Source organism: Equus caballus, chromosome 29, assembly GCF_041296265.1.
Source record: "Equus caballus isolate H_3958 breed thoroughbred chromosome 29, TB-T2T, whole genome shotgun sequence".
In the NCBI taxonomy this organism is placed as follows: domain Eukaryota; kingdom Metazoa; phylum Chordata; class Mammalia; order Perissodactyla; family Equidae; genus Equus; species Equus caballus.
This window is the reverse complement of record NC_091712.1, coordinates 44,097,284-44,120,379: the sequence shown is the minus strand read 5'-3', so window position 1 is coordinate 44,120,379 and position 23,096 is coordinate 44,097,284. Positions and strand designations below refer to the sequence as shown.

The 23,096-nt window shown below is 54.9% G+C and overlaps 1 protein-coding gene and 1 long non-coding RNA gene across 2 annotated transcripts; both read right to left on the bottom strand.

Annotated features, from left to right (window-relative positions):
* Positions 1–6,382: 6,382 nt before the first annotated feature.
* LOC138921383 (uncharacterized) lies at positions 6,383–7,312 on the bottom strand. Its single transcript, XR_011433917.1, has 2 exons — positions 7,191–7,312; positions 6,383–6,739 (listed from the first exon to the last, which is right to left on the bottom strand). It is a non-coding gene; the product is annotated as an uncharacterized lncRNA (long non-coding RNA).
* A 4,201-nt stretch (positions 7,313–11,513) lies between these two features.
* LOC138921431 (serine/arginine repetitive matrix protein 3-like) lies at positions 11,514–22,931 on the bottom strand. Its single transcript, XM_070255248.1, has 4 exons — positions 22,452–22,931; positions 21,688–21,972; positions 19,297–19,381; positions 11,514–15,617 (listed from the first exon to the last, which is right to left on the bottom strand). Exons 1-4 carry the CDS (start codon positions 22,929–22,931, stop codon positions 15,592–15,594), a joined length of 876 nt encoding a protein of 291 aa, XP_070111349.1. The 3' UTR covers positions 11,514–15,591.
* Positions 22,932–23,096: the final 165 nt, after the last annotated feature.

Sequence of the window (23,096 nt, the reverse complement as noted above, 5' to 3'; positions counted from 1 at the left end):
GGTCTTGACCGTAGTGACATGGAAACACATTTATGATATAATATGAAATGAAAAAATCAGAGTATAAAATAGTGCATGCAATATTATCCTATTTTTGTTAAAAAACCCTAGTATATAAACATACATATACACACTCACAAACATACACATATGTTCATAGGGACTGTAACAGAAAGGTGTATACCACAATGCTAGTGATTATTTTTTGTGGTGTGTGTAATTTTTATTTTATTTTTGTGTGTGTCTACTTGTAATTCTTAAATTTTCTAGAATGAATATTTGTTATTTTTATAATTAAGAAAAAATTATTTTTAAATATAAAACTAAATTTTTCACTTCTGGCTGTGAGGAAATAACAGCGTCCAGACTTGTCTTTCTGCTGTAACAGCTAGAAAATTAGGCATACTATATTAAACAAACCATCTGCAAAATAACCACACTACACAAAATTGTTTTTAGATGTTGAACAACAGACAATGCAGGACTGTGATCCCTAAGATGAGGGAACCAAGGCAGATGAGCCCTTCCAGCAACCTAGATTTCTGCCTGAGGCATTTTGTGACACTGGCACAGGTGGGGAAACTGGGCCAGCTGGTTTCATGGTGTTGAGGAGGCAGAGATAGCCTGGGGAGGCTGAGGCAGTTAAAACTTGCCAGGCAGAGTACTGAATAGGAGGAAGGCACACAGGCAAAGAGCTCAGAAATCCTCATAGGGGTTCTCTTAGGTCTTCAGGTGGAAACCATCTGTTCATGACCAAGGTAAAAATCCTTAGTTTGCAAAGAGTAAATCCTGGGGAAAGAAGAGGTACTGGGGAGCTCTCAGCAGAGTAATTTCCAGAGCTCACACGGGGCTAGGAGTAGTTCATATTCCCTGTAGTCAGGGTGGAGAGACCTTACGTGCGTGATCAGTAGATTGCCTTAGCAGCAGGGTGAAGCCAGCCCCACAGGAAACACTAGCCTAAGCCTGCCTTAAAATAGCTTCAAAACAAGCCTCGAAAGAACCAATCAGGACTGAAAATAGGTCCAACACTTTTTAAAGAAATATAACAAAACCTAGTATTTAACAATCTAAAATTCACAATAACTGGCATCCAATAAAATTGACTAGACGTGCACTAAAGCAAGAAGACGTGAAACGTGGTAAGAAAAAAGTCAATCAATAGAAACAAACCTAGAAATGACAGATGGTGGATTTATCACACAATAGCACAAAAGTTATTATAAATACGTTCAATATGCTCAAGAATGTAGCGGAACACACAAACCTAATGAGGAGAGAAGTGGAAGATATGAAAGAGATTTAAAAAAACCCAAATGGAAATTCTAGAGATGAAAAATACGATAGCTAAGATAAAAATTTAATTAAGTGGTATTAACACCAGATTAGAAACTGAAGCAGAAAAGGTCAATGAACTTAAAGATATAGCAAAAGAAGCTATCCAAAATAAAGCACAGAGAGAAAAACACTGAAAAACAATGAGCAGAAGGTTAATGCACCAGGGGGACCATCCAGTGGTCCAACATGTGCAGTTGGAAACCCAAGCAAAAAGGGGAAGGGAAGTGCAGAAAAAATTTAATGATACAATTTTCCAAATTTGATAAAATGTATAAACATACAGATCCAAGAAACTCAATGAATCTCCCAGAAAGATAAACACAAAGAAAACCACAAGACATATTATAGAGAAAATACTTAAAACCAGGGATAAGAAACAAAAATCGTAAAAGTAACCAAAAAAAGAATAGAGACAGACAGCACAATTTTTTAAAAAAATGATAAATTGGGGGCCAGCACCGTGGCCGAGTTGTTAAGTTCATGCATTCTGCTTTGGCAGCCCAGGGTTTTGCCAGTTCGGATCCCAGGTGTGGACCTGGCACAGCTCATCAGGCCATGCTGAGGTGGCGTCCCACGTAGCAGAGCCAGAAGGACCTACAATTAGAATATACAACTATGTACTGGGGGGCTTTGCGGAGAAGAAGAAAAAAAAGATTGGCAAAAGATGTTAGCTCAGGGCCAATCTTAAAAAAAAAAAGATAAATTGGACTTCAAAATGAAAAGTTCTGCATTTTGAAAGATTCATGAAGAAAACAAGAAAGCAAGCCTCAGACTGGGAGAAAATATCTAATACATATTTCTGACAATGGACTTGTACCTAGATACATAAACAACTCTTACTAGTCAATAATAAGATGACTCAATTTTTTTAACGGGAAAAATATTTGGACAGACAGTTCATAAAATGAAGTATGCAAAACCAGAAAATATGCTTAACGTGCAGGTTAAGCACATGCAAATCAAAACCACAATGAGATACTACTATATACCCACTCAGTGGCTAAAATTTAAAAGGTTGACAATACCAAGTGTTGATGAGCAGGTGGAGCAACTGGCGTGCTCATCTATTGCTGGTGGGGAAATAAAACAGTACAGATGCTTTGGAAGTCAGTTTGACAGTTTCTTATAAAGTTAGCCTTTTGAGACCAGAGGAGGAGTTGGAGCCGTCCCAGCACGTCACCTTAGCTGTGCTCTTCTCTTGTTCTCTGAAGACCCTTGCTACTCTGTGATTTCACAGTCCCCTGGAGGCTGCCTCCCAGAGAGAGTGGCTGTGAGGAAATCGTCTTTTGGGAAAGCTGAGAGCTGGAGGCAGGTCTTCTCTCAGGCCCTGGGAACCGCATATCTGGGCCCCTGTGTGGATGAGCACGGCCAACGCCCATGTCTTTAAACACTCGGAATTGTGTAAGTTATTTCTGAACAGTGGCACGAGCCTCATTGTGCGAGACCCTCCCTGCAGCGATGGCATCTCCAGCAGCCCCCATCGCCCTGCCTGGGGCCCCGGGGCCAAGGGAGACTGACAGGTGGGTGTTCTGCAGCATCCTGTGGCCTGGCTGGTTCAGGTGGGACTGCATGGGCACTTCCTGCCCGTCCTTCCCACCTGCAGCCTTCCACTTGCAGCTTCTCCTTTGGCCTCTGCTTTTCATTTTTATAGTGAGTAGGTGCTCCTGTTTCTTCTCCTGGTAAAATACACATACTATAAAATTTGCCATCTTACCCATTCTAGTGTACAGTTCAGAGGCATTAAGAACATTCATTGCTGCACAGCCATCACCGCCACCCATCCTCAGAATTTCTTATCTTCCCAAACAAACTCTGTCCCCAGTCAACACTAACTCCCCAACCTCCTCCCTTGGAAGCCACCATTCCACTTTCTATCCCTATGAATTTGACTGCTCTAGATACCGCATGTGAGTGGAATCATACAGTATTCGTCTTTCTGTGACTGGCTTATTTCACTGAGCACCATGTCCTCAAGATCCACCCACACTGTGGCCTTCTGAAGGCTGAGTAATATTCCACTCTATGGATAGACCACATTTTGCTTATTCATTCATCCGTCAATGACACTTGGATTGTGTTACTTTTTGAATCAAAAAAACCTGTTTTCATTTTGAAACTATTTTCATTTGCAAACAACGTTAAGTGAAGCTCGCCCTCTCAGAAGTTCCTTTAGCTCCAATCCTGGTTCAGGCAAAGCGTTGAGTTCTGAAATGCTTTTGATTGTTGGATTGGTGCTGCGACGTCTGACATGCCGCCCTTCAGGCCCTTCTCTCTGTGAATCTGCACCTCTTAATACGCAGCTCCTGAAGCCATCTTCAGCCCCCTTTCTTGCGCACAAGTGTGCGCTGAGGGAGTGTCTCCGTCAGTGGACACACGGGCCAGAACTCCATGTCAGGACGTCCTGGACCAGTGTGAAACGCAGGCCCCTTGTTCAAAAGGCAGGAAAAAAGTGCTGTGAAAGAGACGTTCACAGCCTTTTCTGCCTTCTGCCATCGCTGTCTCTCAGCTTGTCCTGATATCTTTTTATTTGCTATTTATCATTGTTCTAAGGAAATCTGAAAATGTCAATTATTAGCATGAATTTTACCATTTGTCTTTATACCGTGCAATGCAGTTTTAAACGCAACCATCAGAGCGTTTAACTTGTATGCAGAATTACTGAAATGACACAGCTCTGTTTGTCGGTTCGCCTCCAGCCACCAGTAGAGACAAAACTAGCCGGACTGGGGAGCGCTGGAGGGGGAGTTGAGGACCCCGTCCCCGGCTCTGAGCCGCGAGCGCCCCTGCCCACAGCCCTGCCCTCTGCCCACGGCAGACGCGCGACCCCAGGGGTCAGTGCCCCCCAGCTCTGGCCAGATCTGGCGCCTGCAGGGGGGCGAGGGAGGACGGAGGAAGGGGACCGAGGGGCGGGCAGCTGAGGACACGCGGCTCCACCGCCCGGGCTCTGCCGTCCGTCGACTTCATCACAGACACACGGGGAGGCAGCGATACGGAGCGCGGAGACGCAGCCCCCGCTCGTCCGAGCGCAGCGAGGCCGTCCCCCCGTGCGGCCACCGGCCCCGCGGACCCCCACCCCCCGGGCTCGCCCCAGCCTCGCCCCGCGCCCACCCGCCTGCGCAGCGCTGGCCCGAAGGGCGCGCCGTGTCCGTGATGGACCGGAAGACGCAGGCGCCGCGCGAGCGCTGCTGTGGGCTGAGCTCCGGCTCGAGGCGCGTCCCAGCTCCCGCTCATCCAGGGCAGACCCTGTGTGTGTCCTGTGCTTTGTGCGCTCATCCTCTGCCTCGCTCCGACCAGGGATTTGGGGCAGCTGCTCGCCCTGGGAATCCGGAGCCCCCCCAGGACCGTCCCCTCCCTCGAAGTGTAGACGGCGTGCTCTCTGACAACTACTGGGAAGGGACCTACCTTCTGTGCGGTGTCCACACTGGTAACACCTCTGTCTGCACGGTGAGCTCTGAAGACCATAGCTGACGTGTTGCAGACCCTGCGGGGAATCGCCTTTGTGGCTTAGGGGCGTCCTGCCTCTCACGTTTTTCCTATTTTTACACCCAGAAGTTCACTTCCGCTTCCATTCGTTCTCTTTCGAGCGTCATATATTTCAAATTGCACATCGTGGCAGCGTCTGTCCGCATGTGTGAGAGACAGTAGACAAGCTGCACCCTGACCGAGTAATGCGATGCTGCTGTCTCCCTCCGCCCGGCTCCTTCTCGGGCCTCCCATCTCAGTGAGGCCTGGACGGCAGGCTTCAAGGGAAGTGCTCAGCCCTCAAAAACTCACAGCATCACCAAATAAATAGACATCTCTCTGCTTTGCCGAGAGAGACCCCAGGCCAGGGCAGTGCCGTTTCACACCAACAGGAGCCTCTCAACAAGAGGCAGGGCAGATGGCAACCCTGCCCCGGGGAGTTCACCTGCTCACAGCCCTGCGGGCTGTTTGGGAAGTAAATAGGGGCGAGGAGAGAAGGGTTGCTGGACATTCTCTGCAGCCCCCGGCTGCATGCACCTCTGTTAAAAGTCACCTGCCTGATTCTGCTACAAAATTTAGATAAGTTGAAATTTTGATTGTTTAGAAAGCAAATCCACTGCAAAGGGGTGAAAATGCAGGTTAAGGAGGCAGAGAGCAGGTGCGGAGCAGGCCTGGGGCAGTCACTGGCTGCCCAGGATTTTCACACACCGACAATGGTACTATTGGGGGCGTGACATGGGGTGAATTAGGGCAAATTGGGACTTTGATGGCATAATTTGGAGCCTAGCAAAAAAAAAATACCTTGCATTTTCTTTATTATTATATAGTCATGATAAGAAAAATATTGATTTTGCATAAAACTTCCGAATATCTTTTAAAAAATCTCCCTGTGAAACTTGTTTTAGAAAATGTAACTTCTGTACATCAAGATTCATCCTTGAAATGGCCAGGTGTAGGTCCTGATTGCGCCTTTCTGATGATGCTGTCAGGTCCTGATGCCACCAGCAGTGAGAAACCGCACACAGAGAGGATGAAAAGAGTTTAGAGCCACTTTTACAACCGGTTTAAAGTTAAACGTTGGTATTTTATCTAAGAGTTTTGTACCTCCCTTGCTTTCCCTGTAATAAAAATTTTTAAAATTTTTACAAATTTTATCCTGGTAAGAACACTTGCCACGGGACCGGCCTCTTAACAGATCTTAGGTAACCATATGGCATCGTTCCCTGCGTGTTGTTCAGCACGTGGAGGAACTGGAGCCCTTGAAACCTGCTGGTGGGAATGCAAATTGCTGGCATTTCTTATGATAATTTCAATGGATTTAGAAACCAAACTTTTTCTCGGCATGGGAGGCATCATTTGCAATGTGTATGTGCATTTTGAAACAGTCACTTGGTGGCTGGCTGGGAGGTACTGAGGGCCCATCAGCTGGAAACGGGAAGCAGGGCTGCCCCAAGACCCTGGCTGGCCTCCTGAGCCTCCCGCCCCTCACTGGGTACCAGCACACCCATCTCCTGGAAGTTCTGTTACTGAACCAGGTTCGTTTTTGCCCGCCGCCCAGAAAGCCAAACACTGAGACAACGAGATTGCAGCAGAGAGAGAGTTTACTCACAAGGCAACCACGCAAGGAAGCAAGAGCATGAGCCTCAAATTTGCTTCCCAGAAACTAGCCACTCAGGGATATTTATGGGATGGGGGGCAAGGTGGCCTGAATTGTGGAGAGAGGAGATTGGAGGTGAGGGGAGGTGAGGAGAGGTTAGGTGATTGATGGTCTGTCCAAGAGTAGTCAGACTTCATGCTTCTTCATGGGACCCATGTTCACAAAATGGCAGCGTTAGCATGATCTGAGGGTGGAGGTTTTAGCCGCTTGACAGCAGGTCACTTATCAGACATCTGCATGGGCCCGGTTGATGAGTTGGTTGATGAGTTGGTGGTCTCCACCTGCCTGAAGTGAACAAGGAGTTCTAATTCCTGAAAACTGGCTCACACACCCATTACCATGGAGACCCAGGCTCCAGGGAGATGCTATCTGTAGGAGCCTAGTGGGAGTCAGATAGCATATTGCTTAAGTAGCACAGTTAACAATGGGCAGGTTAAACAGCTAAAAGCTATAATCAGTAATTGCAAAAAGGAAAAAACTTTAGTTCCTAGCTACTTAATCATCAATGGCTAACTCTCTGCTGATTTCCGTTCCATGGGCCCTCGTCCATGCCAGCTGAGTGTGCTCTGCCCAGGGGCCAGGTGACCATAGCCTCTTGGGTGTGCTGTGTGCAGGAGGAGGGCCCACAAAGCCCTCTGTCACCCAACTACCCACGGCCCACAAGGCCCAAGAGAAAACAGATCTCTGGGGCAGGCGAAGCCCTGAGGCACCTGCCCGGGTCTCTGGCAGTCCTCACCTGGCACCTGTCTGCTCACACAGGTGGGCCGAGGATGATGCGCTGGGAGACTGCACCAGTGGGGACCGAAGAGGCGGAGCCCAGGGTCTTGGTGTTACAGGCACATTGGATTCTTATTGTCCCTTGGGATGGATATCAACAGAGAGAACAAAAGAGAGTAGAAAAGCAAAAGTTTATTAGCTTGTGCACAGGAGAGGCACAAGGGAGCCGGTGCAGAAAGGAAAGGGCAGGTGACTGGCTCCTTAGGGAGCGGGACTGTGGGGCTTTTGTTAGGCAAAGCCTGGGGAGGAGGGCCTTGTCATGGCATGTGGAGGTGGGGTTGTGCTCTCGCCTGCACTGTTCAACATGCCGCCACATGCGTTCCATGTATCATTAGCATGCTAGCTCTCCACCCCCTGGGTGTGATTTTTACTCTGCTAATGGGGCCAGGGTCACCTTCAGACAACTCCTGGGTGCTAGGGTGCATGCCTAAATCCAGGAGCGTCCAGAGGCTATGGAATGTGGATCTCGGTGGTCTCTATCTGACTCTTACCTTGAGGATTTGTTACCGGCCTTATCTTGTTAGGCCAGGGCCCTGGGGACAACCCTGTCTTGTTACACTGGTTCCTGTCTCTGTGGCAGTTTTAAGGCATAGGACAGCGCCTGGGGTGACAGACTATGGGACCAGGACTAGGGGTCGGAGCTGAAGAGAGGCCTGGCTAAGATGGCAGGTGTGGGCTACACAAGCAAGGACAAGAAATACAGCGATCCAATGGGAGATGGCTGTAGCGTAAAATGCGCCAGATTCCCAAGACTATACAAAGAGAAAGTATGATTAATTATACGTTCTCATTAATAGTTTTACATTGACTCCATCTTGAAACGATATGATAGATATGGTGTTTAAATAAAATATTTTATTAGAGTTAATTTTACCTGTTTCTTTTTACTTCCTAAATGTGGCCACTAGGAAATCTAAGACGACCCGAGGGGCTTGCGCTCTGGCTGCCACGGCGAGCACCTAGATAAAAGCCGCTGGGTGAAGTCTGCAGCCGGCCGCGGGCAGTGCTGGGCCCCAAGCCAGGTGTGCTCAGGTATCTGTGTCTGAGCCGCGAGACACGGGAACATCCCCTGGAAGCTGTCGGGGCGGAAGCTGAGGTGGAGTCAGGCAGCTCAGGTTCACACAATCTCCGCAAAGATCCTGCCGGCTGAGGAGGCTGAACCTGGCGAGATCTAATCTTAGAGGAACGGGGAAGTTTCTGCACAAGGTGGGGTGAGGGAGGCGCGCCTCCTGGGACAGATAAGAGCCTGGGGTTCTCATTATGCAGAGGGAAGGTCACGCGAATCCAGGGGTCAGTTACCTCACAGTAACTGAAATGCAACATTTGCCATTCATTTACTCGCTGGATGCTAATCGCAGAGCATCCGCCTGAGTCTGGGGGTCAGGAGTGACTGAGCCTGGCCCTCGCACACAGGCAAAGACACAGTAAGTGGGAGAAGTGAAGGAAAGTGAGGCAGGAAACAGAAGGAGAGGGATGTGGGGGTCGGGGGCATTTTCAGGGGTAACGTCTGAAGCGGGGGGAATTGTGGGAACTGCTGGGATGGGCTTGGGTGTCATTGGGATGGAGGGAATGGGTGGGACCATGGTCAGAGATGAAGAGGGCGAGGTCCCTGGGACCCAGGTACCATGTCTTCGAGAACTTTCCAGAACATACTGAGGTCTTTGGGTTTGGTCTAAGTGTTGGGGGCGACATGGTTGACTCACATTCTAAAGAAAACAATCTCTCTGACTGCCCCGGGGTCAGGGGGTTTGAAGCCGGGATGGTGAGACAGGACTGGATTCAGGCAAAACCATAGGAGTTGACCACCCACCATGCCGGTCCTGGGCAGACCTTGTCAGGACGTCACACGGGCATCTAGAAGAATGCAGGGAAACAGAACCGTCTTCAGGGGCAGGAGACAGATGGGTGATGGGCCTGAGACAGTGTGAGGAGCTAGGAGGTGGACACGAGGAGGACATCAGGGAGAGGGGACGCCCTTGTTCTGCAGTGTCTGCTGTCTTCGAGCTGCTGACAAGTAGAAGGGGTTGTGTGGGGGCGGTGAGCCAAGCAGATGGAGGAGCAGGCCGGCCCTTAGTGACCCTCCTGACCCTGAAAGTCAGTTTCTGAAAAGAGGCAGATGGATGGAGGCTAAAGAGGGGCCTGGTGGGATAAGTGTATTGGTCATTCATCGCCACTTGACAAGTGCTCACTCCCAATCTCTGTGACCTCAGGACATGCTGGTCTCTTTCCAGGGGCCTAGGCAGGTCAGGCTGCCCAGATAATCTCCCTTTTGGTGAGTGACCTCACCCGGAATGAGTCCATCCCAGCCGCAGTGCAGACTACACAGGCACCAGCAGACAGGCCTGGGCTGTTCCTAAGGTTCAGTGCTGTGGGGCCCTGAGTGACTTCTCCCAGATGGTGGTGATGCAGGTTTGGCGAGCCAACGAGTCAAAAGAAAGATTTCTTGGACTCTCAAGGTCTGGCAGTAGTGCTCCTTTCTTCAAAGAATAGCATGAGGGCAGGACCCGTGGGCAGTAAGAGCTGCAGGCATGGGGACAGGACCCATGGGCAGTAGGAGCTACAAACATTGGTTGAGGGTAGGGCTAAATTTATAAGGCATAGGTATGTGAATTATTTCTTTACAAGACAAAGGAAAGATTATGTGAAAAAAAGGCATTAAAATGGTATCAATGCAGGTGGGGTCTGGTTATTGGGTGGTCCTATAACTTTGGATAGAAATCAGATCAGATCAGGTCAGGACGTCCTATGCTTCCTGGAGGATGATATAGATCGGTATGTAGGGGAGGACGCCTTGCGCTTCTCTCCCTGGGGCAGCCTTGATCCTCATGACTGGGGGGTCTGGGGGCTCGGAGAATCCAAGCCCCGAATTCCCCCCATCCCGTCAGAACAGATCACAGAGGAGTGACTTACTTCAGAGGAAGCTGAGGCAAAGCAAGGCTGCTGCAGTCCTGGGGCAGAGAGGCACGTCTGCACCGACTGGTTAGAAGCTCGACTGACGGGTTAGAAGCTCCACGGGAGCCTGCAGAGCGCTCTGAGGAGGAATTCACAGGGGAAGCAATGGAGCTCATCATGAGCTTCACTGGTGACCTTCACGCCCTGTGCTGTGGCCTTGGAGGCAGGGAGCATCTCTGGCTTCAGGATGGCTGTTTGGGTGGGTTTCTTCGGTGGACAAGGCCGTCTGCCGTCCCTTAATTTCAGAAGACTGCTTTTTCCTCCAGGGCCAAATTATTCATCTTTTGAAAGTAGAACAGGGATTGCCAACAGCATCAGCATTTGAAATACCCAAGTATTAAGGATGGAGAAGAAGAAACGAGTGGAGCTGTCCCTGAGAAATGGAGAAGCACCTACTACCCAGGTCGCCCCTGATGCAGAAGGCGAGGCCCGTCACCCGCGGAGAGCCAGTGATGTGGGGCTCTTTTACCTAAAATAGAAGGCAGAGCCCCAGGCTGCTCCAGTAGTGGGGGTAGGGGGAGGAGATGGGAAGCCGCCCCTCCAGCTCCTTAAACTTCATGCCTGGGAAGCACTTGGACCCCTGGCTAAAGTGCAGACCTTGTCCGGCAGCCGGCGTGGGGCCTGAGAGTCTGCATTTCTAACAGTCCCGGGTGATGCTGATGCTGCCGAGGGTCAGACTGTGTAGCAGAAACCTGGACTCTGTCCTCCAGCTGCCGGAGCGAAACTCAGACACGAGCCTGGAGAGCTGCGGTGAACGTTTGCGAAGAGAAAGGAGGCTGGAAATTTCACATCATCTTTTAAGATCATTACGGGTTTTTCCCTCTGGATGCTTCTGTGCCCTGGGGCAGACCCAGGCTCTGATGGGAGGTATAGGGTGGAGTTTGTTGACACTGACGCTCTTTCTGCAATGTCTGCCTGAGGGCCCCGAATTTGAATTCAAGCCACTGTTTGGAAGGATGGCAGGAGTGGACCAACAATGGATGGGGCGGCCACGTGCCGGCATATGCTAGGGTTTTTAGGACACACACCAGTGTCATCATTGTGTGGCTTTCCCACATCGCTCAGGCTAATCCACAGGCGAGAACAATTCCTGTGCATTTAAAGTGGACAATAAGAAACGTGATTCACCCTCAGTAGGCTATTGAGTCTTTTGAACTTTTTCATTTCCATTCACAAAACAATTGATGGAAACCAAGTCGTGAGCTTCACCCAGGAGGAACAAACCTTCAGGCCCCCAAGTCAGAGACGAGGGTCTGGAAAGCCACCGTGGCTCAGTCAGTGAAACCTGTCAGCAGACAGGTGTCGAGACACATAATCCATAACCAATCTATAAATCAAACTGGGATGAGTTTATTATGAGCCACATCTGAGGACTAGCTTAGCCCAGGGCCTCCTTCCCCAAGGAAGGAAGGGCACCAAAGAAGTGGGGTGTACAGAGTGGTTATATACTGTCAAAGAGCATGTGTCACATGTGATTGAAATTGTTCTTGTACAATAGTCATGAGACTGCTCTGTCAGCACAGTGATTAATGGACACAGCAGGTGGCAGGTCTGTGGTCTCGAGCTGGGTGATCACAGGTGAGCTGGGTGGTCACAGGTGGGTGCAGCAATCAGTTCCTAGGGCTAGACAAAGATGCTTATCCTTAAGGAAATGCCAATGTGGGGGAAGTTGCATCTTTATCTTAAGCCCATTCGTTCTTGTCTTTGGGACATATGAAATGCATGCTCATCGGCCACGTCAGGCCCTTTTGGAAAAACAAGGTCAGGCCAAATTAATTTTACACTAAATGGCTTCCTCATATACTCCAATATCCTATTGCTTGCCATTTGTTTATCAAAGGGCTGCAGGCCCCACCTCTCCTGGCTGGGCCTCGCAGCCAGAGTCCACCTTCCACACGATTCCAATGTCTGTGGTGCATGTCACCCACCTGAAAGCATTTGCTCTCAAATCCGTGGATGGTGTTAGAATTCCTGTGCACATCCCACTGTCTCATCGACTTGCATTTCAAAATTGTAGTGAAAATACTCTCCCAATAGGTTCAGCCAGAAATTGTGTCAATAAAGAGATTATCATAGGACAGGTTGAAAAGAGAAGGAACCCCTTCAAGATTTTTGGATACCTCTGCAAAGCCAGGGTCTTCTTCCATTGTGGGTCTTCACCTGCTGCTTCCGTTTAGACAGTGAGTGTTCATGGGAGTTCCTAGCTTCTAAATTGTCCTCTAAACTCAATTCCCTTGGTGTCCCCGCAGCCCACGGGGCTTGGGTGTGACACCAGACTCCTCAGGAACGCCTTGGTGTCGAGTCCAAACAGAAGTGAGAAGTAGGTCTCCATTTAACAATCCTACACATTGGGCAGAATGCGTGTGCCTTCGACGGGGTGCTACCAATAGCCAATATTTATTTTTCTTGCTCTCAAGGAATTTAGTGTCTTGGCAGTCTCCCCAGTCTTAGTCTCAAGTTTACGTTCACTCACTCGTTCATTCAGCCACTATCCTGAGCACCTTCTGGAGCACAGAACACACAGGGCCCCTCTCCTCATGCCTGGCCTTCTGTCTCTGGGGGCTGGCCTCCAGAGACGTCCCCTGGGGAATTGCCCTTATGTGGTCCCGCCTTGAACCTGGGCTGGCCCTGCGATGCCAGTGGAATGTGACGGACACTTCCAGATGGGTTAGAAGAAGCCCTCAGCTGCCTCCTGCTCTCCTGGGTCCTGCTCTGGGGAAGGCAGTGACCACGCACAGTGTCTGACACCCAGGACTGCCATGCCGTGAGACCCACAAGCCAGCTTTGTGGAGAAAGAGGGATACCCGGCCCAGCCCATCACTCTGGCTGGCCCAGCTCTGTGAGGGAAGGAGCCACCTTGCACATTCCCACCCCAGCAGACAGGACGTGGAAGACATGAAGGAACCCTGCCCCAGTGGAGCCATCCCAGCCAGCTCTGAAAGTCTGAGCCGCCCCAGCTGAGACATCTCTGCTCTGCCCGAGTTCCAGACCCAAAAAATCATGGGCATAATAAAATGAGTAAATTTTTTGCCACTCAGTTTTGGAGGTAGATGTTATGCGGTAATAGATAAGTGGAAGCAAGTCTGATGGTGGACACGAATAAAAACTAACTAGTCACTCAAGCAAATGTGAAACGTCATTGTGCTAATTATGTGAAAGAGCAGAAGATGGTTCTCTGGGAAGGTAAAACGGGGATTTCTCTAGTCAAAAAGTCAGGCAAGGCTTCCCAAAAGAAGGGATATTGAGATGAAATCTGAAACCAGCAAAGAGGGTTGCAAGCAGAGGGAACAGCAGGTGCAAAGGCCCTGTGGTCAGAGATAACAGAGAACCCAAGATGGAAAGAAGGCCAGGGAGCCTAGACCCAGAGCACAGAGAGGCCTCAGTTGGAAAGGGAGCCAGGAGGGAAGAGAAGGGCTTTCCTCTTTATCCTGAAAGCGCAGGGAGGCCGTCAGGCAGCACTAAACAGGGAGGGAACACGGTTTGGAAAGGCCCTCTTGACAGAGGAGCGGAGTGGACTAATGTTCAAGGCCAGATCTCACAGCTGGTGGAGCCGCTCAAGACAGGAACAATTGAAATTCGAAACCACCCACAGCGCTCCGGCTGGGCCTCACCTGCAGTCAAATGGCTCCCTGGGCCCTCGGGTCCATTTGCTTGAGGAAGCGCAGGTTTGCAGGAGGAGGCAGGAGCTCAGTGGGGGATGCCCCCTCCATCCACCCTGCCCACTGCCACCACTAAGAGACGCCTGGTCCCTCAGGGGCTGGGGCTTGCTGTCGGGTCAGCCAAGGGCTGTGACAGCCACCAGGAGGGCCCCTCCCGCCCCCCCACTCCCCCACCTGCAAGACCGGTTTGGGGAAGTCTCCAGAGGAGAAGGTGGGCTCCGCCCCAGGTTCAGTGTCCATCAGCCTCTGTCGGTGCCACCATCGTCCCCTCGGAGTGGGTGGAACGTCTTACATGGTGAGGGGTCCCAGGACATCAGGAGGACCCTTTGCTCAAGGACCTTCTGCCAACCAGTTTCCCACCGTGCCTCCACAGCCCAACCGGAGTCCCGTTACCCATTACCCAGTCTGAGGGTGGTGGGTGTCGACACAGAGAGCTCGCTGGGTTCAGAGGCAGCAAGTGAGGCTTGAATTTCCCTGCACCTGTGTCTGCTCACGCCCCTGGAAACCAGGCCACTGGTACCTATTTCACAGAGCCTCCCTGAGGGATCAACGAGACAAGCCTGACCAAGAGCCTGGACGGGGTCCGCCTGGCCCAGGAGCGGCTCCAGTAAAGGCTCAGAGGGGCAGGCGGTCAAGGAGGAACTGGCGTGGGGGGCTGGGGCCAGCGGTCAGCAGAGCCCGGCCGGCCCAGGGCAGTGAGTGCTGACCTGCTCTGCCCAGATGAGGCTTCGTGAGGCCTCTCCAGCCCCCAGGCCTCCCCATAAGCCTTTACCGGCCGGCCAGGGCCCCTTTGGCCTCAGGTCATCAGGCCGGGTCACAGGGAGAACCTCTGCTCAGCCAGAGGGCCACCCCTGACAGCCTGCAGTGGTTGAGGTGACACTGCGGTCCATCCTGGAGCAGCCTGGACCCTGGCGCTTCATCGGGAGGCCCTGAGTGACCAGCTGAGACCCCAAAAGCCCTCCTAGTGGGGCCACCCGAGAGCAGGACCAGGGCACAGGGCACACGGCTTGAGCTCCGGCCGAGAGCCCTAATTTCTAAACGTGAACCCTGCTTTTGATCTTCAGCTCCCTCCTGATGCAGCTCATCTGTTTCAGGAGGCGCCGTCCATGCTTTGCTTCTCAGAGGATGGTCTGTGGTCCCCTGGGTCCAGGTGCCCTGGCCTTCCACTTAACCTGCAGAGCCAGGCCTTCCAGGAGCGCTCGGAGCCTGCATCCAGGGAGCTCTCCCAGGGATTCAGACGTGCCCTGTCTTGGATTCAGCTTTCTGCCTTTGACTTAATTCCAAGGCGGCAGCTGCCAACCCCAGATGCGCACTGAGATGCATCCGGTGTCCCCGAATCGAGAAAGGCTGCCCTATCCCTGAGAAGTCGCAGCACACGGACCCAGCCGAGCTCCCCGTGCAGGCCCCACAGTCCCCACCCAGGAGATGCAGCCCCCTCTCTTGGGCTAGTTGTCAGCTGGGTGCAGGCCGACCACCTAAGCCGTCGGCAGCAGCTTCGGAAGGCCCGGCGGGCAGTCGGCTCTGTCCACCATCCACGGTGCCGCAGGACCTGGAAGCCGGGAAACCCTTTCTCACTGTGGAAGGAGGCTGTCAGGCGGTGGACGGGACCACCCGGCACCGACGTGCAGCCCTGTGGTGTGGATGGTCCTCCCCATTGTCTCCTGGACCTTCGGTTCTTCCATCACTCGAACAGTGTTCGGCCCCTGCCACTTCCCGAGCAAGAGCATCTTAGCGTGTTCTGAAGGCTGGTCAGCACACAGCCTCTTCTTGTTGCCCTGAAGGGAAAAGAAGGACGTCTGACCTGAAGGCTGTCAGATGCCTTATGGCTGCCTGGGTCCCACCTCCCGCTGGCATCTCCCAGACCCCACCAGGGGCTTTCCTGGGTGGCAGATGTGGATGATACCCCAGATTCCTCTCCCGGGGTCCCTGAATGTGCCCACACTGTCCAACAGCTGGGCGAGGCTCTTGAGTTCTGCTGTCCCCTCCCTGCCTCCTCAACTGGCTCTTCTGGGACCACCTCCCAAATAAACGACTTGCACTCAAATTCCGACCTCAGCTCTTCTTGGGGGAGAGCCCCAGGGCAAGTCACACCCCACCCTGGCTCCAGACAGAAGCAAGTTATTTCAAGTCCCTCCCAGCCTCTCTGGCAGTTCCAGGACTGGACAGCCGGGCAGGCTGACCGCAGGAGGACAAGGAGTCCCGTGGTCATTTCAGGCATCAGTTGGAGCTCAAGGGTTAATCAGGGATCAACAGTGAGCTGAGGCCTGGGGGCTGGGAGGGTCTCCATCTTTAACCAGACTTTCCGGGAGTTGTAGGTCTGTTGTCTGAAAATGACAAGAGAGTAAAGGAGTGGGGCAGGAACCCCAGAAACCATAGTGAGTTTTGTGCAGGGCCCGGGGAATTTTCCCTGAGCTTTTGGTGGAAGGCGGCGTGGTTTCTGCAGCATCCACTGAGACACTGTCTTGGAGCGAGGGGCAGGGAGGACCTGTCTTGGGCGGAGGGTCATTGCTCCTGGAGGCCGAGAGTATCTCCTGTGGACACTGGCCAGCTGCTCAGACACCGCTGGAGCCACTTCCAGTCCTCAGCTAATGGGGAGGGGTCCGCTCCTACCTGGCAAGAGGTGAGGTGATTCCATCCCTCCTGGGAGGCGGGACACCCCATCCTACACTCAGATCTGCTGTGGGGTTTCCTCTCTCAGAGCCGCCTGGGTCGGGACCAGACCAGACTTGGCATCGGACTCACCAGTTAGGTCAGAAGATCTTTCCAATCCCGGAGCAGGAGGATGAGTCATTCCTGCCTCCACAGCAGGGGGCAGGGAGGAACCCAGCAAATGCCTCCTAACCACTGAGTGAGGGATCGGAAGTGCCACTTTTAGAGGCTCCCCGAGGGCTCAGTGCCAGTGATTCAGAAATTCTGCTACTGAAATAGAACTTGCAGAAACGCCATTTCCCAACAGGCAAGGAAGGGAAGGTGCCCACGCCATGGGATGTGGCCTCCCACAGAGACAGAGGGTTAGACCTGCCCGACAAACCAGACCCAATTGACAAACAGAGGGTCTGCTCAGGGACAGTGCCCAGGTCTGCACAGAGGGTCTGCACGGGGACAGGGCCTGGGTCTACAGTGAGAGTCTGCACGGGGACAGGGCCCGGGTCTACAGTGAGAGTCTGCACGGGGACAGGGCCCGGGTCTACAGTGAGAGTCTGCACGGGGACAGGGCCCAGGTCTGCACAGAGGGTCTGCTCAGGGACAGGGCCCAGGTCTGCACAGAGGGTCCGCACGGGGACAGGGCCTGGGTCTACAGTGAGAGTCTGCATGGGGACAGGGCCCGGGTCTGCACAGAGGGTCTGCATGGGGACAGGGCCCGGGTCTGCACGGAGGGTCTGCATGGGGACAGGGCCCGGGTCTGCACGGAGGGTCTGCATGGGGACAGGGCCTGGGTCTACAGTGAGAGTCTGCATGGGGATAGGGCCCGGGTCTACAGTGAGAGTCTGCATGGGGACAGGGCCCGGGTCTACAGTGAGAGTCTGCATGGGGACAGGGCCCGGGTCTGCACGGAGGGTCTGCATGGGGACAGGGCCCGGGTCTGCACGGAGGGTCTGCATGGGGACAGGGCCCGGGTCTGCACGGAGGGTCTGCAAGGGGACAGGGCCCGGGTCTGCACGGAGGGTCTGCATGGGGACAGGGCCCGGGTCTGCACGGAGGGTCTGCATGGGGACAGGGCCCGGGTCTGCACGGAGGGTCTGCATGGGGACAGGGCCTGGGTCTACAGTGAGAGTCTGCATGGGGATAGGGCCCGGGTCTACAGTGAGAGTCTGCATGGGGACAGGGCCCGGGTCTGCACGGAGGGTCTGCATGGGGACAGGGCCTGGGTCTACAGTGAGAGTCTGCATGGGGATAGGGCCTGGGTCTACAGTGAGAGTCTGCATGGGGACAGGGCCCGGGTCTGCACGGAGGGTCTGCATGGGGACAGGGCCTGGGTCTACAGTGAGAGTCTGCATGGGGATAGGGCCCGGGTCTACAGTGAGAGTCTGCATGGGGACAGGGCCCGGGTCTGCACGGAGGGTCTGCATGGGGACAGGGCCTGGGTCTCCACGGAGGGTCTGCATGGGGACAGGGCCCGGGTCTGCACGGGGACAGGGCCTGGGTCTACAGTGAGAGTCTGCAAGGGGACAGGGCCCGGGTCTGCACGGAGGGTCTGCATGGGGACAGGGCCCAGGTCTGCACGGAGGGTCTGCATGGGGACAGGGCCCGGGTCTGAACAGAGGGTCTGCATGGGGACAGGGCCCGGGTCTGAACAGAGGGTCTGCACGGGGACAGTGCCCAGGTCTGCACAGAGGGTCCGCACGGGGACAGGGCCCGGGTCTGCACGGAGGGTCTGCACGGGGACAGGGCCCGGGTCTGCACGGAGGGTCTGCAAGGGGACAGGGCCCGGGTCTGCACGGAGGGTCTGCATGGGGACAGGGCCCGGGTCTGCACGGAGGGTCTGCAAGGGGACAGGGCTCGGGTCTGCACGGAGTGTCTGCATGGGGACAGGACCTGAGTGTATGGAGCCTGGTTTGAGCTGTGTCTGGGTGCACACATCTGGAGTGCACGTTGACTCCCACCAGTCAAAGTCAGTCGGGCGTGAGGTCAGGTCCCAAGTGGGAGCCAGGCCCTCATCCTGGGCAGCTGGCTGGGGGGACGCGGCACGTCTGCAGCTCACATGACAGTTCGTCAGGGACTCAGAGTGATGTCCTGACTTGGAGGTGGCCCTGCCACAAGGCAAGACCTGTGACGAATGTTGCCGAAGAGCGGATGGGGTCTCGGGTGGAGCCTTCTCTCAGGACAGGCTCGGGACCCGCAGGTGACCAAGGGTGGATGCTGGCTGTGGGTATGGAGTTGGTCGTGGTTGCCTGGTGACTTGGGGACAGTCTGGAGAAACACTAGGCCTCCTCAGATCACCCCCAAGGCACAGGTGACACCCATGGAGACACCCACCCCCTCAATGAGGGGCCCAGGAATGTCCTTCTCGCCCTCCTCATCAAGGCTGCCCATACATCATGTAATCAGAGTGGGGCTCTGTGAGCCCTGGAGACACAGCCTCGCACGGGGCTTATTCCCCTGGAACAACCCTGTCGATGGCACAGGACAGCCCAGGGCAGTGGGCAGCACAGAGAGATCTTCACCTGCTTTCCGTGCTCTCCCGTCATCACAGCCGGGATGGAGCACTGCTCTGTGTGGGTGTTGTGTGAGTGTCTGAGGGAAGCCTGTCCACGCTGCAGGGCCCGGGAGGGCGGAGCAGGCTGGCATGGGCACCCTTGTCCCGTGGATGGTTTCCGGACACCCTAGCTGTGATCAGCAGCACCCACCTGCCCGGCTCTCGCCCCTGCTGCTGGCGGCAGTTGCTGCCTTCCTTGTCCTCTGACCACTGTCTTGTGGGGTGTGGCCGTGGCTGGGCAGGCAGAGAACATTTACCTCCAATCCTGGGACTAACACCAAGGGCAAGGTCCAGGGTCAGCATCCAACTAGACGGGCTGTAGTTGCCCTTCAGAGGTCGCACCTAGACAAGGAACAAATGTGGTAATGATCATGGGTGTTCTCCACTCTATGTAGCAAACAGCCCTCACCGGGCAGCTCAAAAGCACAGATATTTGGCTCAGGAATCCCAGCACAGCTTAGCAGGAACTCTGCTCCAGGTGTCAGCCTGGGCTGCCATCCCCTCAGAGGCTCAGCCTCCAGAGCGAAGCCAAGGGGAGGTGGGGAGGGGCCAGCTGGAGCAGCCTCATCCTTCCTTTGTGACCTGGTCTTGGAAGTGATATCCCACCTCATTCAATGTGTCTGTTTTCTACTCAGGATGCAGAAGTGTTGCTGGGTCCAGCCCACACCAGGACTGAGGCCACAGGGTCATCCCAGAGGCCACCACCCAGAACACAAAATATACCAGTAGAACCACCGTTTCCTTCTGGCACCGGGGCATGCTCCTCATGACGGACGCCCAGGGCCTCACTTCCCCATTCAGATGCTCAGTTCCTGTCCAAGTTGCCTAGTCACAGGCGAGCGCCCAGACCAAGTGGGGCTGGCCTTAGCCTTCCGCAGCAGACAGACAGATGTGTGGGGCCTAGACAGGAGGATGGGCCGACTAGAGTTGAGTGCAGCCAGCCAGGCTCTGAGCTCATGCCAGGCATGGTGGGTGGTACCAACTAGGATCCGTATGGGGCAGGCGGGAGGGGGACTGAGGGCTCTGAGTGGAAACAGGAGGCTGGGGTCCCCGTTACACCAAGAGCAAGACTGTGGACCCCGGGGAGGAAGCCCCATGCCCCCTGGGCACTGTGGCCATCACAGCACAGGGGCCCATCAGGCTGGAGTCTCGGGGAGGAGTCACTCTCCTCCATGGAGAGAGGGCACCTCAGGCTGCTGCCCCACCCACTTGTGCCTGTCCAGTTGTGGGGCTCTCCAGGGACCACGGAAACCACTGGCACCTGCTTAGGCAGAGTCTGTATGGTGCCAGGAGCATCTCATTAATGCAAGGTAGGGGTACCACTGACTCTCCTGAGGGGCTGACCCAGACAGACCATCTGGAACCCAGGCCAAATCCCCTGCCCAGCATGTTCCCAAGTCTCTGTCTCTCTCCGTCATTCTCTTTCTCCTTGTCTCTGTCTTTATCTCTCTCTCTGCCTCAGGTAACACATAATCAAACGTGACCACTTTGCAGCATGAGGGGTGCGAATGGTGGGCAATGGTCAGAGAAGAGGGTGTGTTTGGTGGACGAATGGTGTCTGCCCCTCAGACAATCGGTCCCTATGTGGGTCGAGTGGGCTGACAGACTTGGGGATGGACTGAGGCTGATGGGACATGGGACAGGAGGAGTGGCCACAACCAGGCTGGGTGGCCCTGGGAGACAGGTCAGCCCCTGGTGGTGCTGAGCTCCCTGAGCTGACGCAAGGGCACTTGCTGCACCTCCCTCACACACATGGGGTCCTCCTAGGTCTGATCTTATCATTTTTGTGCCTGATTTCCTTCAGTCCTCTCCAAAGACCCAAGAGGTAGGTTCTATTTCTCCCATTTGTCATCGGGGTAAACTGAGGCTCAGAGAGGTTCGGTGACATGCCCAAGGTCAAATAGCTATTAAATGGCCGAGCAGAACTCAGACCCCTAGTGCATCCCCTCAGTCTCCTGGGGCCAGCTGGGAGCTGGGACAAGACACCTGTGCCCCTAGAGCAGGGCCATCGTCCAGGGTTTCTCCCTTGTGGGAGGTGGGTGGTGCTGCTCAATCAGGGAATTCTCGAGTTTCGCTGTCCCCGTGTTGGCCGAGGAGAAGCGGCTCAGGGTCCGACTTGGTGTGACTGGGAGTCCCCTCTGAGGCCCGGGCAGTCCTGGAGAGGAGCTGCTCCTCCTCTCCTGAGCCGGGAGACCAGGTCGGCCCCTCACAGTGGACACGATGGGGTCATCTGACCTTCAACCAAGGAGAGCAAAGGGGTCTTGCTGCCTGGATGGTGCACCAGAGATCCTTAAGTGTGGCGTGCACAGCTCCCTAGGCGGTGAAGAATTGCTCTAGCACGCGCTCCTCCCAGAGTAGCTTCACTCAGTGCAACGTCTCCTCCCCAAAATATTTCATCGGAAAAACAAGTAGAAAACACTATAAACATGAATTCCTCACATCTCATCTTTCTCTCCCATGCACAGACACATGCACAGACACATACCTGCACACAATACACACATGCACATATACACAGACACACATGTACAACCATGCACATACACGTCTATGCACATGGGTGCACACGTACAGCTTTCCCTACACAGAAAACCATTTCTGCCCATAAATCGCCCCTCGCCTGCACACAGTTGCTCCCTATTTCTTACGTGGGTATTTCTATGCAGCTCTGGCGCTGCGGGTGGCTGGGCGGGCGGGGAGCAGCCTCTGCGGCCCCAGGCTGCCTCATCCCGGCTCTCGGTGGAGCCACACTTCCCTCTGCGTGGAGACACCTCCTGAGCCGCTGGGCCTGCGGTTTCAGACAATCTCTGGGCCAGCGAGAGCAACTCACACAACAGGAGCCCAGCGAGACCTGTGCTGTCCAGGGGCGGCCACTGGCCCTGGGCTCCCAGCTCTTGAGAAACCGAGGCGCTGTGGGCGTGCACACCGGCTCTCTAAGGAAAGTGTGAAAAAGAAGATAAGAGATCGAACTGCTAATTTCTGATATTACCTGTTGAAGTGGCAGTAGTTTGAATGTAGAGTCCATAAAATATATTAAAATTAATTTAGCCTGGGTTTTTTTGTTTGTTTTTTAATGAGGCTACTAAGAAATTTAAAATTACATCTGTGCCTCGCGTGACAAGTCTCCTGGACGGCGCAGGTCTAGACTCCACGCGGAGCCTGGGATTCTCTGACCCGAGGGTGGCGCGGGCGGGAGGCCTCGCCTTCAGGTCAGTTTGGGTCGTGTGAGCAGGAAGTGGGCTCGGGGAAGGGGCGGCTCCCCGCTCTCTCTGCCCCCTTGCCCGCCCCCCGCCGAAATCCAGGGTGCAGACAACCTGCGACCCTTAATTTCTCCACGGGGGAGGCGGGACCCCCGTCCCCACGTCAGCCCATCCCTGAGTCTCCGACTAGAGTCACAGCATCGACTGTGCACCGAGGTGCTGGAGCCGGCCTGCGGGCCCCGCGGCCTCCACGCAGCGACGCCGACGGGGAACCGGACGGGGAGGCGCCGCCGCTGCTCCCAACGCCTGCGGTGCCTCCGCCCCACCCGGCGCAGGGGGAGCCGGGGCCCCCAGTGCGTGCCGCCGAAGACGCCGCCCCCAACAGCACACAGCGTCCGGGCCAGACGCACAGCAGGGGGCGCTGCCCCGCTCCCGCTCGCGTCACCGTGACTCAGCACTCCCGGGTCGCGCTGCAGAGGAAACGGCGGGGGAGCGAGGACGCTGGAAGCAGCCCCAGCGCCGGGGCGCCGCTCCCCCGGCCCCGCCCCCCGCCCCTCCCCCGGCCCCGCCCCCCGCCCCTCCCCCGGCCCCGCCCCCCGCCGCTCCCCGGCCCCGCCCCCCGCCGCTCCCCGGCCCCGCCCCCCGCCGCTCCCCCGGCCCCGCCCCCCGCCGCTCCCCCGGCCCCGCCTCATGCCGCTCCCCCGGCCCCGCCCCCCGCCGCTCCCCCGACCCCGCCTCATGCCGCTCCCCCGGCCCCGCCCCCCGCCGCTCCCCCGGCCCCGCCCCCCGCCGCTCCTCCGGCCCCGCCCCCCGCCGCTCCCCGGCCCCGCCCCCCGCCGCTCCCCCGGCCCCGCCTC

Bases quoted from the DNA above. Each gene is read 5' to 3' on its own strand.
- LOC138921431 (XM_070255248.1), bottom strand. From the start codon at position 22,931: ATGAGGCGGGGCCGGGGGAGCGGCGGGGGGCGGGGCCGGGGGAGCGGC. The intron at 21,973-22,451 runs GTGCACAGTCGA...CACTTTCCTTAG, and splicing joins AGGCCGGCTCCAGCACCTCG to AGAGCCGGTGTGCACGCCCA. The intron at 15,618-19,296 runs GTAAATGTTCTC...TTTTCCCTTCAG, and splicing joins TGTTAGTCCCAGGATTGGAG to GGCAACAAGAAGAGGCTGTG.